The sequence below is a fragment of the Gadus chalcogrammus genome, chromosome 3 (assembly GCF_026213295.1).
Source record: "Gadus chalcogrammus isolate NIFS_2021 chromosome 3, NIFS_Gcha_1.0, whole genome shotgun sequence".
Taxonomy (NCBI): Eukaryota; Metazoa; Chordata; class Actinopteri; order Gadiformes; family Gadidae; genus Gadus; species Gadus chalcogrammus.
Window position 1 is genome coordinate 20,909,822 of NC_079414.1, and position 19,842 is coordinate 20,929,663.

The window sequence follows — 19,842 nt, forward strand, 5'->3', positions numbered from 1 at the left end:
CCTATAGCAAGATTATGGATAACAACTATTCCTTTGTGTCCTTGACCATGAAACCAAGCTGCCCACATGGTGGTTCAAATGTTAAACAAATGGGAATATTTGAATGGTTTTCAATATAAGATAATGATTGGGGAAGAAGAGCTTAGACTGTGCTTGCGCAATTCGTTCATGGCCACGTTCAAATTGTTCTCTTACAAAAACATTTCTTTTATATAGTTAATTTCATCATTTTATTTGTGTGTGTTGTTCACATCAGTGATAGATAGGTAATGTCAACATAAATGACGACATCCAATGTAAAGATATAGGGATTTATTATACGTTCATGACGAGGAAGCCCCCCCCCCATTCCTTTCAAATCTATACATCTTATCTAGCATACAGCTTTAAGGTGTCGATTTTTGTACTCAACATTCTGGTCAGGAAGTATGTGTTGTAGAGTGTAGAGTTTCTGTACATCCCAGACTCTCCTCTCGGATTCAGGATGCACAGATGTCCAAGAGCTAAGAGATCATACTTTCATCAAACCAGCCTCAGTTGATGATCACGGGCCAGAAAATAACTTGCACATTAAGTTATTAGATAATTCATTGTTTTACTGAATTGCATATTTGGGTTGCGTAAGAGATTAAGACAAAATGTAGTGGTACAACACTAGATAGTTAAGCAATGTCAGGGTGTATTTAAACATTTTTGTAAGACACAATATTCAATGCTTTTAATTGAATAACCTTTTGTTGTTACTTCTCATTAAATAAAACACTATATATATACATATATAGTTCTTGATAAAACTACATTTCATGTCACATATGGGTGAAAATGACTGTATAGGCTTTATAGAGCCTGAAATCAGTTAGACCAATCCTGAAATGAAGAGTAGAAGCTTTGTGGTTGAGAGCGCACAACTCTGTTCTTGCAGATACATCAGAAATTATTGCAGATTTCTTTCTGTCCGTATGTTTTCCTCATAACAGTGTGAAAAACATGATATCGGACATGATTTAGAATAACTATATCTCATGCACTCATATTTTTTTGGATAAGTAATACAGATTGCAACATCAGCTGGAGCTAGCTTAAATTTCAAACAGACAAAAACACTTTACCTTCCCACCAACACAGTTCTGCCAATCTGCCATTCCGCTCCAGTCATAAGCACTGCTGAAGCATGATTTCATTGTCAACACTTTGTTCAACACCTTGTTTTTGTTGCGTTCTAAAGTTTTGGTTATAGGGTTACAAAGGTGACGAGAGACTCTACTTCACATTTGAAGTGTGAATAATGGTGAAGGTCGGGTTCAGGATCTCGGAGGGAAAGCAGTGTCAGCTGTACTGTAACAGTCTGCTCTTGGTGCTGCAGACCAGGCGGTGTGTGTTTGGCAGAACGGTCTCAGAACTGTAACATACAGCAGTTCTCTGGGAAATGAGAATACTGCCTCACTGCATGTGGTTAAAAACGTTTCAACTTTAAGCTGTATCACTTTTGTTTTGGCTCTTCCACCGATCTTAAAGGGTGCTCCGAGCAGTATTTATTTGTTAAAATAACTGATAAATAGCTCTATATTTTGACAGCTATCACTGATCAAGAGTGTTTGGTCAGCATAATGGGTCACAAGTCCATTCACGATGCAGTAAACAGAAGAAAATAAAAAGTGGTATCCTGTTCCCATTTCATCCAATCAAGAGAGCGAAAAGGAGGCCACCCCCTCTGCAAGCAGAGGGTCCACGCGCACGTCGCGCAGGCGGCAGGACTTCAGTGTTGACCGACAAGGGCGGAAGAGGAGAAGTTACCAATTCCAGGAACAGCTTACACATACGAAACACGCCACACGGGAAAATAAAACGGCAGATGAAAAGCTGCCAGGAAAGAAAGACAGGAGGCATGCAAGGCACGCTTTCTTGGTGACGGGGGGAAAGGGAGGGGATTGCTAGTTGCAAATGGAGAGGAAGTGAGCCTAAACAACGACATTGCTTAAAGCGCCTTTAACACTGGGACGATTTTGCATATGAAGGCCAGGTTCAAAAGTGTGAAGCGCTTTTGATTATGGTCTAATGAAATGTCTAGGTAAAAGTATGTGATTTCATTAAGGGGATTCCAGAGTGTCTCATAGGTACATAGCTTTATCTATTAAAAGTTAGTTAGTAGTCATTAACGTCTACTCAAGGCACTGAGGCAAACGTGGAGAAATATCCTTCGGGGGAAAATCTTCTCCTTTTGGCCTCAACCCCACACCATCATCAACATCTATCTCTGGCATCCGAAATGTCCATTTGAACGAGTAGCCGTGAAGGGTAGGAATTATTTCCATTTGGTCACCTTTCCTGAAACCTGCACACTGAAGACACTGGATTCCTTTCTTCAATCCACACAACCTTGACACCTTCTTCTGGCTGTGGTCCCGCTTTGTGCCGCCTCTGCTTTCACTCCTTCACCACCAGGTGAAGAAGGGCCTCCTGCTCTGGAAGCTCTGTGTGTATGACTCGCTGTTGGCTCTCTGAGGCGCCCGTGCCGTCTCCACCATCACCGGGGGCATCTGGACCAGCTGGAGGGGGCTTTTGCCGTCCTTCAGCGCCTGACACAGGTTGAGGATCTTGCAGGGAGAAAACGCTGGGGTGAGGTTTAGTGGGGAGACTGGTAATGTTACAGCAAACTATTGGTATCGCTAAGCACACTCAAATCGGTCGAGAAAATAAAAGGATTGGTTTTTGCAGTTCTACAAACATGCTTGATGTAGAAACTGCTCATCGATTAAGATGTGTTAGTGCATAGTGTTTGGATGTGGGTAGCTTTATTCAAGGTATTGAAACTTAATGTTTGAGTTTTTATTTGTTACAGTTTTAGCCAATCTTACCTGGCCCCTCATTACGGCGACTTGCTTGTGGAACTGTCCTCTGTCAAAACCTGGATCTTTCTGTAAAATGTAAATTATGTCAATTATTGGCAAGAAATACTGGCTAGAAAAAATCGAGTATAATGATCAAAGGGCTCCTCTTTTCCCTCATTCAAGGATGGAATGATGTCCATGTTCTTCTTCCTCCTTCGCCCAGCACTAACCAACCCACCTTCACCCAGCACTAACCAACCCACCTTCACCCAGCACTAACCAACCCACCTTCACCCAGCACTAACCAACCCACCTTCACCATGGCTGATTGTTTCCTGATCAGTGTTGGGGGCTACAATGTAACGCGTTGGGAGTACTCAGATCCCCTTTCTGCTGTAACGAGTAGCGCTCTAGTTTTGCCATTCAAGTTACACGTTTTTTTTAGTTTAGAAATAAATCAGTCACAGTTTCTAATCCTGATGCATTTGCTTCTGCATTGATTCTGTTTATTTCCAACTTCTTGGCAGGAAGCAGCGTACTGAGCATGGATAGCTCTCTGGGTAGGCCTGACATTGCTCTATTAACAGTGTGCACATAGACTCCATCTGAACGTAGCACTCTTCCTCCTGCCTATTTATTCCCCTTTCAATGAACATCGAGTGGAAGATATCTCAAAAAACTTTCACCACTCAACGATATAATTTCGTATGTGGCTGGCTATAATCCAAAAGTAGTCCGGGTGGGTAAACAAATATTTGCAAGTCCTCCAAATATTGTTCTTAAAATGGGACATATTATACTACCAGGTGTGAGTGTTATTAGCTGTTACTATCCAGCACACATCTAGGTGGACACGGCCACTTGTGATGTCAGAAGAGGCCGATTTTCAAAACGGCCTTTAAAGGCTAATCACACTCACACCTGGTGGTATAATATGTCACCTTTAAAAATGCGTTTGACTGCAAAAAAACTGATATTTTCAATGTCTGCTTTGCAGAATGTGCGCATGCGTCGGAGTATAAACTGTTTTTCGTGCTCGAGGAATGTCGAAACAAGCTCAAAAAGACGAAGAAAACTGAAGATACTTTAAGAAAGCCAGTAATCTTGTCATGTAACAGGTTACTTTTAAAAGTTACATTACCCAAAACTGCTTCTTACTACTTCTGAGACATCCTTAAGCTGACATACCTTGAACAACTCGTATAGATCCTCCTCCAGGTCTTTGATGAAGTTGGGGTCAGAAAGCTTTGGCAGAACCAGCTCTCTGATCTCCTGTGAGAAGGGAACCTTGGCCTGGGAAAGCCATGCCCAGTAGAAGGGGTCTATGGATTCAGAAAAGACTATGTATAGCAGATGTATCCAAGAACCGTGATGTATGTATACAAAATAACAAGACATAAGAATTGAAGTGCAAATAAAAACATCTAAAAGGTATATTTTCAGAATGTGGGCAGGAGTAGCCAGAGAAGGCGAGATTCCATAGTTGTGTGAAAGCTAATCATGGCTTGAGTCACCACTCGGTGCTAAAACCAGCAGCACAGTAGTGCAAGGATCTCGGAGAATGGGCTTACAAGCTCTCCAGGAGTCGGGGTGTTTTAAGGGGAAGGCGAGGCCGTTGTCTATGGCGGCCAGCATGATGATGGCGTCCTTGACCACCACCCAATCTGTGTCCTGCAGACATGGATGTAGGCACAAGGACACAACGATTGTTTGAGTGAATGTTCCAGAGGAATGTCGACAAACATTCGGAATTTGTTCGCTGAATCTGAATGCATCTTTGTGCTTACCCTATTACCGACAGAGTCCATTGGGCAGTCATACTTAAGCAGCCAGTTGTCGTTTCCCCTATCTGCAGGTAGAAAGAAATGACATTGCTGTAAGCCCAATTTGTTTCTTCTTTATAACAAAATATTTAATGTTCAACCCTCAACTTCTATCATTCTCTTGAAAATAACAGTTTGAACGATTTGTCATTGCTTTGTTTCCCCATTTAGAGTTCTATTGTGCAACATGATGACTAGGGGGTGTAGCGGGGGACGTCCTGAGCTTATGGAAACTCAACTTGCCTGTGTTTCGGATGATGTAGTCAAGGACGACCAGCCGCTCAAACTGCAGCTGCAGCAGACGGTTAGTGTTCTCAGGCAGGGGATCGGCTTCAAACCTCCGCAGCCAGAAGTCTGCGTCCTTGTAGCTGTCCACGAAAACCTGGAAAGAGCCGACCTGTAGCAATAGAAATACACACGTGTTGTTGAATCTTGAATCATAGGGGTTTAAATTAGTAAGCAAACAACCTTCTTAGCTTATTTTAAATGGTTTATGCTCTACCAGCAGATGTTTCCCTTCATGTGCTGATTTTTTTTTTTTTTTGGTATAATTATTATGTCATTACTCTGAGATTTACCTTGGGTGGCAGTCCAATCCTGTGGAAGCGCTGTCCAACTTTAGGCACCTTCTCTAGGGCCAATTTCTTTCCCCGGGATTTGACTCTGTCTATGGCACTGTAGTTAAACGTTTCACTGGCCAAGTAGACCACCTAGAGCAACGGCGACGGATATAGGTCATTAGCCATTCCTGAGTTGTAGTCATCATTGTTCAAGTTGATTCGAACCAACGATGAATGTGTTTCTTCTCTTTACCTTGGTCCTAGGAACAATGTTGAGCTCTAGTTTCTGGTCAACCAGGCTGGCCCCTGCTTCAGAAAGGTAGCCCTGGTTGAGGACCAAACAGTCCCGGCCAAAACAGCAGGGGCAGCAAAGTTTCTGCAGCCATTTGGTCCATTTGGGGTTCAGCTGTCCATAGGGCTCCTCGTTCTTAGGTTTGAACACACCAATGATCTTCTACGGATGGTTTCGGAAGAGGGAAAAAGGGATTTGAAAATGGGATGTGAAAGAACCTTGTTAAAAAATGATATCAAAGCCATGTTTAAAATCTTTATGAAATCACATCAGAAACTCCTAGGGATAAACACAAAAATCATACATCCTTAGCAAACCCTTAGCACATGACCACTAAAGCTCAAGGGTGACTCTATTGAAAGAATGTGGTGGGAAGGGTGGGAAGCACAGCTCAATGGCATACGTTCCTTTCACAGATTAGTAAAGTTCTGAAAAAGCAGGCTTACATTTCAGATGGTACATACAAATCCACTGAAACCAGCCATATAATTTAATTCACAAATACACTTCTTCCATTTGAAAACCAGTGAAATATAAGCTAATTGACAAGAGGGGAGGAACAGTGTAGGCATAACGGATTTTTCAACGACGAATAAGGTATATTACCAGTTAAGGTCAAATCACTATAAAAACATAGCTGGATCAAGGGAATGGCTGCTCACCAGTTGAACAACTAACTGTGTTTTGGGGGGTATGCGTGCTTGAATTACATGTCACAAGTCTCCTCTATGAGCGAGGTGGCCTGCACTAACAAGGTTTCCCAAGAAAATGTTGTGTATGTTGTCAACATATAGTTAAAATGTATCGAAGGAGTGCAGGGTTTAGAACAGTTGTAGCAACCGGATAACAAAGCAAATGGTAATCACAAAGGGAAAACCCCGAACAGCCTCTCAGCCTACTTGCCAAGTCATGACATGGTTGTACCAGCACTGCAGGCCTTCTCCGTTTAACTGTTGAATACGAAAGTGAGTGGCAGCCTTTACGGAAAAGGTTCAGGCAGATAAATTCCTTAATTATCAATCGCTATTAATCATACGAGTTAGTCAACCTCCATAATGGCGTGTCTTCAACAACGCAACTTACCCCTTGGGTATCTTTAACGAAATAACTCCCACTTGATCCCTGATATATTCGTTCTGGATATATCCCCTCGTCAATTGCACGTTCAGTATTTCGTATTATTTCTCTGAATTCAGGGTCCTCTGGAAAATCGTTTTTGTGTGGTTCACGAGGGGAACCACCGCGGTCTCTGTCAAGTAGCGGCTGTCTCTCTCGGCTGCGCCCGGGACTTCCAGGCGGAATTCGCACAACAGATCCCGGCGTACTTCCTAAGGAACCCCGAGGACTGGTGGGCTCTGTTGGACAGTAGTTGAATTCATTTGAGTCACGAAGAGGAGAGACGAGTGGACTTGTCTCGTCCATTTAAGGTACTATGAGGTTCAATATGACGAGAAACGGAGAAGTAAATGTTAACGAGGTAATCTGGAAGGGTATTTTGTTGGCTAGTAAGTGGCTAACGAGGAAGCCTTCCAAAACAAAAAATCTGATGACTGTCAGCATCCGGTAAGGGGCGGAACTTAGTATGACGGCGAAGGTCTTCAGCCAATGAACCGGTATCAACAACGTAATTCAGTGCTCGGATTGGAAACAGGGGGTCCACCTCATGGACGAACGCTCTTCCATCCCTTTGAGACCATGCATCTAATGATCTAGTTAATTAAATGGACCACAGCGAAATCGGATTGTCCGGAAAAAAAGTATTAAATGTTTTATTCTAGTTCCAAAAAGTACGACTTTTGGAGCTAGAACCCGTTGTGTTTTATAATTTGCTTATAGGGCCCTTTAAAAAAGAAACATGATTATACAAAGTAGATCTGATCTGCCATAAGAACACTCATTTTGTAATTGTCATTTGTTTATTTTCTTTATTATTTGATGTTGGTTATATATGCCTTTTTACAGCAGTTATGTTAGCTTAAGGGCAATTGCTTGCCGTGATCTTATTGTTCGACAGAAATGCTCTAATAAAGGTACAAATGATCATCCAAATCTGCAATAGGTTAAATTATTTTTAAAGGAAAAGGGAATAGCTGACATTGGTGTACTGAACCATGCCATCTATTATCTATACATGCCATATACCTTCCAAATCATGGATGCATATGACCTGCTGAAATGCCCCGTGTCCCTGATGTCGACGTGCGGCTCAGTGCGTCCTCCTCCTTGCCTCCTCCTCCTCCAGCTCACCAAGTCGATTCTGATTGGTGGGAGGAGCAGGAAGTGTCCTTGTGTCATATAACTGTCAAGTTCAGACCGACCAGCGAACTCTATAAACCCGGTGCCATAAGGTCCATTACCCCAAACACAAAAAAAGCAATACTGCGCCTATTCATTTGTAGCCGTTTGTCCGGCTATCTGCGCACATCCCTGCTCCACTGTAGAGCAAGTCATCTACCCTTGAGTTACCGGAAATACTGCGCAGAGGACACTGGTGTCAGGATGGCCGCATACAAGCTGGTTCTGATCCGCCATGGAGAGAGCGTCTGGAATCAGGAGAACCGCTTTTGCGGATGGTTCGACGCAGACCTCAGTGAAACCGGGGTACATGAAGCCAAGCGAGGAGGAGAGGCTTTGAAAGGTGATGTATACATCATACAGTTCGACATTATTGAAATCATAAAGTTACAGTTCTTATAACAAAACAGGCATGTACTCGGTCGTTGAATAAGAACGCTTTCCGTAGATATCATCCAACAAGCAAACCGTGATTTTACCAGACCCGGGCCGGCTTTGGTACCAGTTGGGCCACTGCAAATAAACTGCGACAACGCAATCAATATTTGAGTGCTTGTATTGTTGATTGTTAATGTTCACAGACGCACATCGTCCTTCAGTTTACAATGCTACTGAAGATACATCTAAAAGATTCGAGTGATGTAACGTTACCGACGATTTCAGGGCACACCCCTTAGTTTGGCCTCGCTATCGGTGGCATAATTCCAGTGATGGCTGGATATCTCATAGTGATGCCACTGCAAGATCCTGTCCAAACTCGTCTGACTGCAGCAATTTTGAGAATAGGCCACAGCAATGCACAGTTTTGTCTTGCATAAATAAATACGTTTGAAAGGTTTTTTCAAACGATTGAAATGTATGTATAGGCGAGGCGTGAGTATATAAACGTATTATCGTTACCCCGATTTATAACTTTTAGCATTGTTGAATTATAGGCCAATGGTCTGGTCTGCTAACCAGAAATGGCAAGGTCTCTAAAATCGAGTACAAAATGTATCAAGCATGTCAAAACAGCATAGTAAGGCAGATCTTCTTATCAATCTAGAGTTCTTTGTTTTGTTGGAATTTTTCAATTGTGCTACTGAGACGTGTCGATTCTATGGGGGAACGAAAGAGGACAGGAAATGACCCAAGCAGTTAACTCATTGTCATTTTCTTACAAAACACTATTGTTGACTTTGTGTGTCCTGGACAAAACTCCCTGGCAATGTCAACTATGCACCAGGCATATCTTTGATTTGATAAATAAAGCGACTCACAATGAGGACAATGCTTCAAACCCCCCCTCCCCCCAACATACAGTTTGGAAATGATATGCCATCACATGACCATGAATGGTGAACATCAGAGTAGTAGGCCTCAGATGAGAAGGAGCAGTCCAGTAAAGTAGCCTTGTACTGCGCCTACTCTAACCTTGGTTTGGTTTGACCTTTCTCTTCCATCTTCACTCTACAGATGCGGGCTATGAGTTTGACGTGTGCTACACCTCTGTGCTGAAGCGGGCCATCCGGACGCTGTGGCATGTCCTGGACGGCATCGACCAGATGTGGCTGCCAGTCCACCGGACCTGGCGCCTCAATGAGCGCCACTACGGCGGTCTTACCGGGCTCAACAAGGCCGAGACGGCGGCCAAGCACGGAGAGGCCCAGGTCAAGATCTGGAGGCGCTCCTTTGACACCCCGCCCCCACCCATGGACGAGGGCCACGACTTCTATAGCAAAATCAGCCAGGTGAATGACCGCCGATGGAAAACCCAGCCTTCATCTTTCACCCGCTGTCGTCCTCCCTTACGTCTCCTATGCACAGAGACATCTCATTACACTCTCGAGTCGTGTGTGTGTGTGTGTGTGTGTGTGTGTGTGTGTGTGTGTGTGTGTGTGTGTGTGTGTGTGTGTGTGTGTGTGTGTGTGTGTGTGTGTGTGTGTGTGTGTGTGTGTGTGTGCGCGCGCGCATGTGCCATTTCATTTCATAAGATGTCGTTTATGAATCCAAATCATCGCAGAAATACAGGATGGTACACATTGTAGTACACACATCTACAAACAATGGAATAGTAGAAATGTAGATGCAAGGAAATGTCCACATAACGCCAACGTACACTGACGGCACTGTAGGATCGTCGCTACGGTGATCTGACGGAGGACCAGCTCCCCACCTGTGAGAGCCTCAAGGACACCATCGCTCGCGCTCTGCCCTTCTGGAACGAAGAGATCGTCCCCCAGATCAAGGAGGGCAAGAGGGTTCTGATCGCCGCCCATGGCAACAGTCTCCGAGGGATCGTCAAGCATCTTGAGGGTAGGTTATGAGGCCGGACATAGGTAGGCCATGTGCAAAACTTGTGTGAAGAAAGAAGATGAATTTCTGTTTTAATTCAATCATAATGAACAGGGTCTTGCTTACATCCCGGATAGAAATACACAGAAACTGATGATTGATTTCGTTCCAGGTATGTCAGAGGAAGCCATAATGGAGCTCAACCTGCCCACCGGCATCCCCATCCTGTATGAGCTGGACAAAAACCTGAAGCCTGTGGGGCCCATGCAGTTCCTGGGAGACGACGAGACCGTCAGGAAGGCCATGGAGGCGGTCGCCGCTCAGGGCAAAGCCAAGAAGTAGAGCCAGTACCTCCTATTGGGCTGCTGGAAGGATCTGTACCGCGCAACAGATCCGTCATTTGCTTAGAGCTATCCAACGACACCAAGGTTATTTATGTAACGTCGTATAAAAATACAATATATTCAACCCACACCACGCCGGAACCTCAATGAGAATTTCCGTCTCCCTTTCTATCTCTCTCTTTCTTTCTCCTGCTCACTCTTTTCTCTTTCTTAGTAGGAATTACATACAGTATATCTGTTGTTCTCCTCAGCTCATGCATTCTAACTTGTGGAGTATTGAAACACCGTGTGTATAAGACGATGAGCATTGCTAGCACATTGAACACCGACCAAAAGAACGAGGGACCAATCAACGGGAGCAAACATAACGACATGTCCTTGCTGTTGTGAAAAGTAATTCGTAAATAATGAAATTAGTAGTCTAACACTGAAGGAATAGTACATGCTTTGTCCTTTTAAAAAGGTAAATCTTCATCCTTTGGATCCTACTATGCGGTCTCTGTAGTAAAAAGCCCAGTTTTAATTGAACGACTAATATTGTGAAGGCACCCTTATTGCACTAAGTTTAATGGGAACATGAATGCAATTGTATCCATTGTTGAAAATATGTTGCTCTGCACTACACACAAACTGCTGATTTTTGTTTTCTGCTGTGTGTGATATGGAATAAACGTCATGTGATACATTATATGATGACTGAATGTTGTATCAATATATTTGTATCGTACAATACATCTATACAACTGGTGTAGATGTATTTGAACAACTGCTGTTCAAATACACCAAGTATAACCGTCAAAGCTTAAGCAAAAACAAATTTAAAAAAAACATCAATGGAAACAATATGTTTGAATGCATAAAACGATTACACTTATTTAAATATAACAAGTCTATGTTAACAGAGAAATATAATGCATTCATTTACAATTGGTTATATTATTTTCTATTCTATAACAGACCTCTAGGCTGTTTGCCGTAGTCTGCCTCAATAAACATGGCGCATCCTTGCGACCATTATCTGCACAATTTGAATAACCAATCAGGCACTACTTGTACTACGCGTCACAGCCAATGCGCATGCAATCTCTCTTCTTGAAAACATGTCGCCCATGAAGCTGTGTGTTCCAGGTGAGTTTCATAGTTGTTGTGAAATGACGTTAAAGTCTGGATCAAGATTAATACGTTATTTAATTTTGTGTTGGAATATAATATTATGAAATACCATGAGACATATACAGGACTAAATGCCATTTTGTCCGCAAGATGCTAGTCACGTTTTCAGCTCATGTTAGCTTCCATGCTTGCGAGGGTTTTTTACACCCATCACTATTTCCCTGTAGAAAATGCTATATTATGTTTTAATGTTCTTAATATTAGCCTCGTTAGGAACATGCATATCAATTATACACGTGCCTTTATGTCATTTCTGTCTTGTATCGCTGAGATAAAGGTCAGAACTTCAGTATCTGCTGCTAGTTGTTGACTTTTACTTGTTAAGGCAGGGTTGGTTGACAAGCAGCTCTTTGACGTGCCCTGCCCATTGCCTCAAGCCAAATTCAGAAATGTCTCACTCAATGCTATGAGTGAGACGAAACAAATGCTACGAAAATCACGGGTCGATTATAAGATTAGGTTTTTATGTTATATCTTGTTCATCATGTATTTGCATGTTTACGAGAAGAACTAAACCAACTGAAATGTCTTAAGAATCTGATCTAAGTGTTTAATAGTTTGCTCTGAAAGGTCAGCTCTTTGATATTGGCAATTCATCAGTGTTTTCTGTATCTCTGTCTTTCGTTATAGGTGACAAGCTTTGCAGCACAGATGACTGCATACCCGGTACAGGCGTGTACATGCGTCACGGTTACATATTTTCTTCACTAGCTGGCTATGTGCTGAAAAAAAACGAAGGTGAAGAGGTAAGAATGTGTTAAGGAGGAGAAAAAAGCCATAGTGGAATAACTCGGGATTGTTGGAATTCCAAAACAAAATGTATTTTGCAACTTTTGGATGATGAGAATATAGGAAAATGCTTGCTTACTGATGACAGAGAAAGTAAGCAAGAAATAAACAAACGAATCTAAGAAATAAACAATGATTGGATGTCCTATTATTGAAAATAATTAATGGATTGGGGAAAACTTGCCACCATCAAATTAAGCATTATAGGTAGGTACATAAACGTACTAAATACTGTTAATAATATTAACAGTTATTAGAACACCTAGTAAAGCGTAGTGATACATGTATAGTCAAAAGTCCCAGTGCTGTTATACTCTATATCAGCACTCATGGAATGCCTCTTGTCCAATCAAATGGCTTGGTCTGAACTAACTGTGGTGTAATATAACATAATGCAAACCCGTGGAATGTTTCCAAGAGATTGAGTATTTAACAGCACTGTGGTCTTCCCTTCACAATGGTTTTCAACATGAATGTATTCAATAATGTGATAGTTGATTTTGTACGTGGCTGGTATTTTGGTGTCTCCCGTCTCTTGACAGTTACCTGTGATCTCAGTGGTGAGGGAAACAGAAACGCAGCTACTGCCAGACGTAGGAGCCATAGTCACCTGTAAGGTATGTCTCCGCATGACCCTTGGTGTCACTTCATCTACCTGTTTCCATGTAAGCACTCCCATCACCGTTTTTTTATATCACTGGACACAGGTGTTCAAATTGTTTGCCGATTTGCTCGGTTGGGTTTGTATCCATTGTCCCTGTGCTTTAGAAAACCGAGCAAAGAAAATAAGATGATTATGAAAGCGACATCAATTACTTCCTTGTTCTCTGTTTTCTCAGGTAACCAGCATCAATCCCCGGTTCGCAAAGGTTCATATACTCTACGTGGGCTCCACACCACTGAAAGACCGCTTCAGAGGCACAATCAGGTAAGGGTTCCAGCGCCCTGTCTGTGAAGATGGTGTTAAATGTAGCGTAAGCCTTTCTTCCTAATTTAATAAACGCCACTCTTATGCCGCAGAAAAGAAGATGTGCGCGCAACAGAAAAGGATAAGGTACGTTTGTCAGTTGCAATCTCTGGCTTGTTTTTATAGTGGTAGAGGAGGTGTACATCTGGTATGCTTTGGTGTTTAATGGACTCATCTGTTCTTAAACTGTTTAGGTGGAGACTTACAAAAGCTTCAGACCTGGAGACATTGTGCTGGCCAAAGTGGTATCCTTTCATCTGCTCATGGATCAATGAATGATATTCACAACATTTTCATTCAAGGATACGGTTTAATTGTAAGACCCAGTGAACCCAATGATTCAGATGGAATTCAAACACTATGCAAGTTAAGAAAAAGTGTTTTGGGTTGAGTGCCGTTGTTGATTACTACCGTTGTTGCCGCCACACACTGTAGCGTTACACTCTGTGTCCGGGAAGCCTAACCCTTGCTGTGATGCAGACATTAAATCCACTGCTGCCAAGACAGAGCTCCACATATCCACACAAACCAAGCCGCCTGGCCCTCTGGCCATGACGTCAGAGTACTTCAGACGCCACTTGCGTTCAAAGGCTTTTGGGGAGAATGGCACAAAAAAAAAAGATTTTATCCCTTTCTTTTTATATGGGAATTATTTCAGTAAGGGTATTCAAATGACATAGATTAGTGTTGACAAATGAAAAGGTTGTTTTGGGTTCACTGGCTCTCAGGTCGCGTGTGTACCTGGGTTGTGAATGCAAAGGCAATTTCCAGTGGAATATTTGTTATGCTTTTATTACACCTTTAAAGTTCTCCCAATATTTAAACATTTCAGCACAGACTGCTGAAATGAAAAATGTATCAAATCGCTAAACTGTCTAAATTTAAGTTTATTGTAATTTTGATTTGGACTGTAAATTGCATGATTCCCTTCGCTGTTATAAAGGTGGTTGACCCTTGACCTGCCATCTCAGATCTCACTGGGGGATGTTCAGTCCAACTATCTGTTGACGACAGCAGAGAATGAACTGGGCGTGGTTGTGGCACACAGTGAAGCAGGTAAACAGTGCTTGGACTGTTTGAACAGAACGGCTTTCATTTGATATCATTTTCCCCCAAAAGTGTTCTGACCAATTTGTTGAACCACTAAATGCACACCCTCCCTTAATTTCTCCATCTCATTTCCAGGTGCCCAGATGGTACCCATCAACTGGTGTGAGATGCAGTGTCCACGTACGCACACAAAAGAGTTCAGAAAAGTAGCGCGGGTGCAGCCAGAGTATCTGCACGCATGAGGGGAGGTCCGCAGCCCTGACGCATCCCTCTCCTCCACACGGAACACACAGCTTCATCACCGGCATTGTCCTGCTATCCTGATCCCCCCCACACACGTCTTTATCTGAACTAACGGACCATCTTCCTGTAGTTGGCCTGCTGGTCTTTAACAACCTGCGGACGCAGAGCACACGCTATATTATCTAGACAAGCTTGAAACAGTCAAAAGTTCCCATGATGCACAGGCATTTGGTCTGGTGTATCTGGTGTAACAGTTCAGTCATGTAGGGGACGGAATTATTTCAAATAATATTTAACTAAGACTTGTGTGAGAATACATGGATGTCTTTCAGTACACATTTTGGTGAGCAGCACCACTGAAACAATGCTGCATGCTGGGCACTTCGTGTGTGGAGCATTTACGCTATGAAAGTTGCTGATATACGTTTAGTTGAATAAACATGGTGTTTTTTACAGAGTAAGGGAGTCAAGGCCAACACCCAAGGTGTTTTCAGTCAAATCTGAATTAAATCATATTTTTGAAGTACTGACAAATGCATTCTTGTGGCATATTCTCAAAAGTCATGTTTTTTTAATTTGCATTGTCTTATAAATCCCCCGTACACGTCAAAAGCAGAACGTAAATAAAGTTAACAAGTTCCTATGATAAGTGTTTGATTTGTTTAGCCTCCGGACCTAGTTGAAGGGCAACTCTTCCGTACATATAAATCAGAAAATTCATGAGCTTAAGGAGAGATTTGCATGTTAACGTTTTTGCAAAGTTTATTGCGTCAACAATTTCCAAAAAAATACAATGTGATATTCAAGTCAGGGTAATGAAGAAATGATCTGTTTAACTTTGAATCACATGCCTAATGGATACAAGGTATGTACATCAGGCATTTCTTGCACTCAATCTGAGTGGACGGCCAAATAGACATTTATCCTAAAAACAGACAATTTAAAACCACTAGACCCTAAAAAGACAACTTGTTTGTCCAGGCTATATTTCTTATTTAAGGATCTGGGATTTTACAGCGGACCTGTAGAGTTCTCCTTGCATAATATGTCAATCATATAATTCCTCCTGCATTATCTCAATAACATCCTATGGAGCTCCAAGTATAAATATGTTGACCAAAACAAAAAGATAAAAAAAACAACATACACCTGATGTCCCTGGAACCACAACTACAGTCGATTTTATTGCGTCAATCGTCGAAGCGGACCGATCGACTTGCATTGGCGTCTATGGAAAACTTCTTGCTGGGTGGCGCGGAAGAAAAACCGAGTCCTGCACCTCTGCTGCTAAAATCCACTCGTCTCGACTGCGCACGCTCAAACTCCCCCAGAAGGGCCTGCTGCAAATCCTGCTGCTTCTCCCCAGCCAGGGCCATGTTGGACCGCGCACTGCAGGGCCCGCTGGGACTAGCATTGTTGCCCTCCTTCTTGAAACCGCCCATCAACCGCAGAAACTTCTGCTGTTTGTCAGTGCTCTCGAACTGAGCCGTTCCCCACTGGCCAAAGCCCTGAACAGCACATAAGTAGATAAAGACAAATATTAGAATACAATGTTTGCCATCTTCAATCGCCTTATAATTAGTTACCTGCGACAAAGCTCTAGTAAAAAGGACCCCGTCGCCTGTATTACCAGGTATATCGGCCTACCCAATGGACTACCAACTGGGATGCTGATCGGTCCAACATACATCTGTTAGGACACTGATGTAGGTTATGTAATGATTCATCACCTATACCTAAAGAATAAAGGGCCCTTTAATATGCTGACACTTACCAAAGGTTTCGTTGGGGGATGGGATTCTTTGTCGATGTCCATCTGTAGAGCCAGTCTTCTTTCCTGGAACAGACAGTTTTTCCAGGTTACTGTAAAGTACTCTGGCCTACCCTTCTAAGTATTGAGAGCAAACTAATGGTGGGTGCCATGACATAATGAGTCATAGGGCATTCAATTATGGAATTAAATGACCTATAAGATTGGATAAATCCCCAAAAAGAAAAGGCTAGGGTCTGCATGTTAAGCATCTCTTGCAATTAGTTGAAATTCTCTTTACATCCCAAACGCAATCAATAACCTAAATGCTCAGACAAAAGATAGATACAATTCTGGTATCTGTGGTTTTTGCAGTCTTGCCATAAGCCAGTCGAATGATCATTCGGACAAGATTAATCGATTCGATGGCTTACTTGCACACACTGCCCGCGATCTTGTTGCACATGAGAGGAGTCTTCCCCAAGAATAAGCAAGCCTATTGCTAAAGCTAGCGAGCTGGTCAAGGGTTTTGGGGGAGTGGCTTTTGCAGGAGGCCAGATGAGAAGGATGGGATTATTTCCAGTTGGATCCTTTTAATAAATATCTAACTGTGTCTCGTTTCTCCACAATCCCTACACTATCTTAAAAGAATACTGAAAACGAAACTCGAAATCATGGATACCACATCAAACGCAGAACATGGAATACATTTAATCGGAAAGTAGTTCAGTTTCCATGCCATATATAAAAAAAAGGTGCATTTGCTGGGACACATTCTTTATCAAAAAGTCTACCTGATTAATGGTCACCTCGTCCCTGTTTCCAGTTTTTTCCGACAAGAACACCACATCCTTGTGGGGGGTCGCCTGCAACCCGGCAGAAAACGATTTAGAACATGTTTAAACAAGGAAAACATGAGTTGAGGATGCATTTATCTGTGACACCAAAGCACTCACCTCTGGGGGTGGCTGAGGGGCCTCCTCCTCCAATTTGATCTTCTTTCTCCTCTTCTTCTTCTTCTCCTCCTTGTCCACACTGACTTCTACCTCCTCCTTCTTTGCCTTCGTTTTGATTTCTTCTGGAGCTCCCTTCATACCCCCTTTTACTTTGCCCTTCGAGTCAGAGGCCACAAAGACAAACGTCTCCGTATTCTGTGCCATATCCTTGACGGCTGTCTGTTTGTCTACCTTAGCATTTTTCTTTTTTTTACTCTTCTGCTGCTTATCGTCGACGACGCTCACCTCCTGGGCGACCTCGACCTTCAGGGAAACCTCTCTTTTCCCCCCCTTTATTTCCTGTTTCTTCTTTGGCTTTGGACCATCTTCCTCCACGACCACAACACGACTGGACCCTTTCTTCCCTTTGATAGGCTTGGTTTCCTCCTGCTTTCCTTTCTTCTTCTGGACAGTTTCGAGCGTGTCCTTGCCCATTTCTAAATGCGCTCTACTCTTCTTGGCCTTCTGATCGACCCCCTGGGATTCTTCCTCACTGGCTATCGTCTTGGTCACAGATGTTTTAGATCCCGTCGTCTTCTTCTTTGTCGTCTTCTTCATCACAACGACCTCCTCCTCCTCACTTTCGTCTATATTTATCACCTCACTTGGATTCTGGGCCTTGACCTTTTTAGACTTGATCTTTTTCGTAGCCAACACTTCTTCTTCCTCTGATTTGGACTGAACCGATTTGTGGTTGGTTTTCTTGAGCTTCTTCTGTTTCTTTCCAGAAGGTTCTTCCTGGTCTTCAAGCTCCCTTTTCTTCTTCATCGTCTTCTTCTTCTCTGTGTTTAGAGAACCTTCCTTGGTTACCTCATCCTTCTTTTTCTTTCCAGAAGGTTCTTCCTGGTCTTCAAGCTCCCTTTTCTTCTTCATCGTCTTCTTCTTCTCTGTGTTTAGAGAACCTTCCTTGGTTACCTCATCCTTCTTTTTCTTAGCCGTCTTGAAGCTCTTATCGTCCTCACAGTAGGCTGCATCTTTGTTTTTCCGACCTTTCTGTTTCTTCTCCTTCGCCAGCGTCTCTTTTTCACGTCGTTCATCCGCTTCTGCCATGTCGCCTTTCACCATGTCTAGGGTTACCATCCCCTGTGCTAACTTTTCAAAACATTAACATAAAAATATGAATAGGGATAAACAAACCAAACCAAGTATTGCATAATGTCATCAGGCCTAGCATTACGTTGTGGCGGGTCAAAGCGGCAGTAGACTAGACACTAACCAAAAGTCTTTTCGGTTCTCTGGGCTGTGATTCCTGGTCAATGTCTCTCTGGAGGGCCAGTCGATTATCCTGTAAAAAGAATGAAAAGCACCGGTTTGGAGCGTATTGCTGACAGGGTCATACTGATTCCGATCTTTAAGGTTAAGTTTAAAATACTTCTTTGAGTTAGATCTTTAATTTTGTGTTTGTTTTGTGAGGGTGTTCTGCTTAACCTTAAATGTTTACAAACTAAGCGGATAGCGCTTAAAAACACGTTTGTTATACAGTACAGTAGATGACAATATCTTTACACTTGTGCTTTGCTGTTCACATTTCTCAATATCTAAGCATTTAATCAAGACTAATTTTCTCGACCTTGCATGTTATGTAGGCCTACCTTGTTGATGATAATCTCATTGGCCCTACGTGCAGGTTTTTCTAAAACGAAGATCACTTCCTCGGCCGAATCCGTCTGATATTAAATAAACGTAATCCAGACACAATGTATACATTCACAACAAAATTTAAGGCCAAATTATGTTTTCAATAACAAATGGTGCACGCATTAGTGGTGTTGTTATTGTCATAGACATCAACCATAAGACCAGTGACGCCCAGGGAGAAAGTCTGGTAGCCTAAATACATTTCTCATCCAAGTCTTATCACGTATGCCTATTAGTAAGAACAATACGAGACTAACATGAAGCCTAATATTTCAAATGATATCCCTTGTGTCCCGACCGGCATGTTGGCTATAGCTAACGCATGCTACATTTTATTGCAAGAAGCCAACGTTAAATCTTCTTTAACACATCAATAAGAAAGGTAGTACTGTGCGAGTTATCTTCCTTACTATTTATGCAAACTTTTCCATTATTAGAATGCAACTATATGAGGAGTGATTTACTTACTTTGGCGATTCACGTGGAGTCGCGCTTTACTTTCCTTGACTCGGAAGTGTAATCTACCTTTTCCTGCTACCAACTCACCAAGCGTCCCTAGCAACCAGGAACTGATCACCTACCATGGACCTCCAACCTATGCCTCCAACGCCTTCTTTATTTTGGTTGTTTATCGGCTTATTCTTCATTGCCCACGTAATATCGCCCTTCCGCATTCATTATTCGTTAGAAAGCTCGGGACATCAGAAGCTGGAAGTGGCATGTTATATATATTATGTATAGATTGCTATTTGTTTTCAGGGATGCAGGAACAACCCTATCAAAGGAAGATTTGCAGACCATTCATTAGTCGTCATCATCAG

General features: G+C 42.6%; 4 protein-coding genes across 6 annotated transcripts; 2 read left to right on the forward strand and 2 right to left on the reverse strand.

Moving 5' to 3' along the window:
* Positions 1-58: 58 nt before the first annotated feature.
* Positions 59-7,134, reverse strand: pi4k2a (phosphatidylinositol 4-kinase type 2 alpha). Its single transcript, XM_056586626.1, has 9 exons — positions 6,587-7,134; positions 5,465-5,665; positions 5,230-5,361; positions 4,895-5,048; positions 4,616-4,677; positions 4,400-4,499; positions 4,017-4,150; positions 2,856-2,915; positions 59-2,594 (listed from the first exon to the last, which is right to left on the reverse strand). Exons 1-9 carry the CDS (start codon positions 6,923-6,925, stop codon positions 2,433-2,435), a joined length of 1,344 nt encoding a protein of 447 aa, XP_056442601.1. The 5' UTR covers positions 6,926-7,134; the 3' UTR covers positions 59-2,432.
* A 643-nt stretch (positions 7,135-7,777) lies between these two features.
* pgam1b (phosphoglycerate mutase 1b) lies at positions 7,778-11,104 on the forward strand. The gene is made up of 4 exons (XM_056586627.1): positions 7,778-8,141; positions 9,254-9,528; positions 9,913-10,093; positions 10,245-11,104. Exons 1-4 carry the CDS (start codon positions 8,003-8,005, stop codon positions 10,412-10,414), a joined length of 765 nt encoding a protein of 254 aa, XP_056442602.1. The 5' UTR covers positions 7,778-8,002; the 3' UTR covers positions 10,415-11,104.
* Positions 11,105-11,456: 352 nt separating this feature from the next.
* exosc1 (exosome component 1) lies at positions 11,457-15,299 on the forward strand. The gene is made up of 8 exons (XM_056586629.1): positions 11,457-11,544; positions 12,220-12,335; positions 12,921-12,995; positions 13,218-13,306; positions 13,399-13,432; positions 13,540-13,590; positions 14,317-14,401; positions 14,531-15,299. The coding sequence occupies exons 1-8, from the start codon at positions 11,517-11,519 to the stop codon at positions 14,635-14,637; spliced, it is 585 nt and encodes a 194-aa protein (XP_056442604.1). The 5' UTR covers positions 11,457-11,516; the 3' UTR covers positions 14,638-15,299.
* knop1 (lysine-rich nucleolar protein 1) lies at positions 15,277-19,579 on the reverse strand. Of its 3 annotated transcripts, XM_056586623.1 has the most exons (7): positions 19,490-19,579; positions 18,976-19,050; positions 18,600-18,668; positions 17,345-18,475; positions 17,183-17,254; positions 16,413-16,475; positions 15,277-16,146 (listed from the first exon to the last, which is right to left on the reverse strand). In XM_056586623.1, the coding sequence occupies exons 4-7, from the start codon at positions 18,461-18,463 to the stop codon at positions 15,829-15,831; spliced, it is 1,572 nt and encodes a 523-aa protein (XP_056442598.1). In that variant the 5' UTR covers positions 18,464-18,475; positions 18,600-18,668; positions 18,976-19,050; positions 19,490-19,579; the 3' UTR covers positions 15,277-15,828. The 3 variants fall into 3 exon arrangements, with proteins under 3 accessions (XP_056442598.1, XP_056442599.1, XP_056442600.1); XM_056586624.1 differs by having other exon boundaries at positions 18,976-19,558; XM_056586625.1 differs by lacking the exon at positions 18,976-19,050 and having other exon boundaries at positions 19,490-19,525.
* Between the last annotated feature and the right edge of the window lie 263 nt (positions 19,580-19,842).

Coding starts and splice junctions, on each gene's coding strand:
- exosc1 (XM_056586629.1), top strand. CDS start 11,517: ATGTCGCCCATGAAGCTGTGTGTTCCAG. Junction 11,545..12,219: donor CATGAAGCTGTGTGTTCCAG/GTGAGTTTCATA, acceptor CTTTCGTTATAG/GTGACAAGCTTTGCAGCACA. Junction 13,307..13,398: donor CGCTTCAGAGGCACAATCAG/GTAAGGGTTCCA, acceptor CTTATGCCGCAG/AAAAGAAGATGTGCGCGCAA.
- pgam1b (XM_056586627.1), top strand. CDS start 8,003: ATGGCCGCATACAAGCTGGTTCTGATCCGCCATGGAGAGAGCGTCTGG. Junction 8,142..9,253: donor AGGAGGAGAGGCTTTGAAAG/GTGATGTATACA, acceptor TTCACTCTACAG/ATGCGGGCTATGAGTTTGAC. Junction 9,529..9,912: donor TCTATAGCAAAATCAGCCAG/GTGAATGACCGC, acceptor ACGGCACTGTAG/GATCGTCGCTACGGTGATCT.
- knop1 (XM_056586623.1), bottom strand. CDS start 18,463: ATGGTAACCCTAGACATGGTGAAAGGCGACATGGCAGAAGCGGATGAA. Junction 16,476..17,182: donor ACGAGGTGACCATTAATCAG/GTAGACTTTTTG, acceptor TGTCTGTTCCAG/GAAAGAAGACTGGCTCTACA. Junction 16,147..16,412: donor ATCCCCCAACGAAACCTTTG/GTAAGTGTCAGC, acceptor TGTGCTGTTCAG/GGCTTTGGCCAGTGGGGAAC.
- pi4k2a (XM_056586626.1), bottom strand. CDS start 6,925: ATGGACGAGACAAGTCCACTCGTCTCTCCTCTTCGTGACTCAAATGAA. Junction 5,666..6,586: donor TCGTTAAAGATACCCAAGGG/GTAAGTTGCGTT, acceptor AACCATCCGTAG/AAGATCATTGGTGTGTTCAA. Junction 5,049..5,229: donor GGATTGGACTGCCACCCAAG/GTAAATCTCAGA, acceptor CTATTGCTACAG/GTCGGCTCTTTCCAGGTTTT.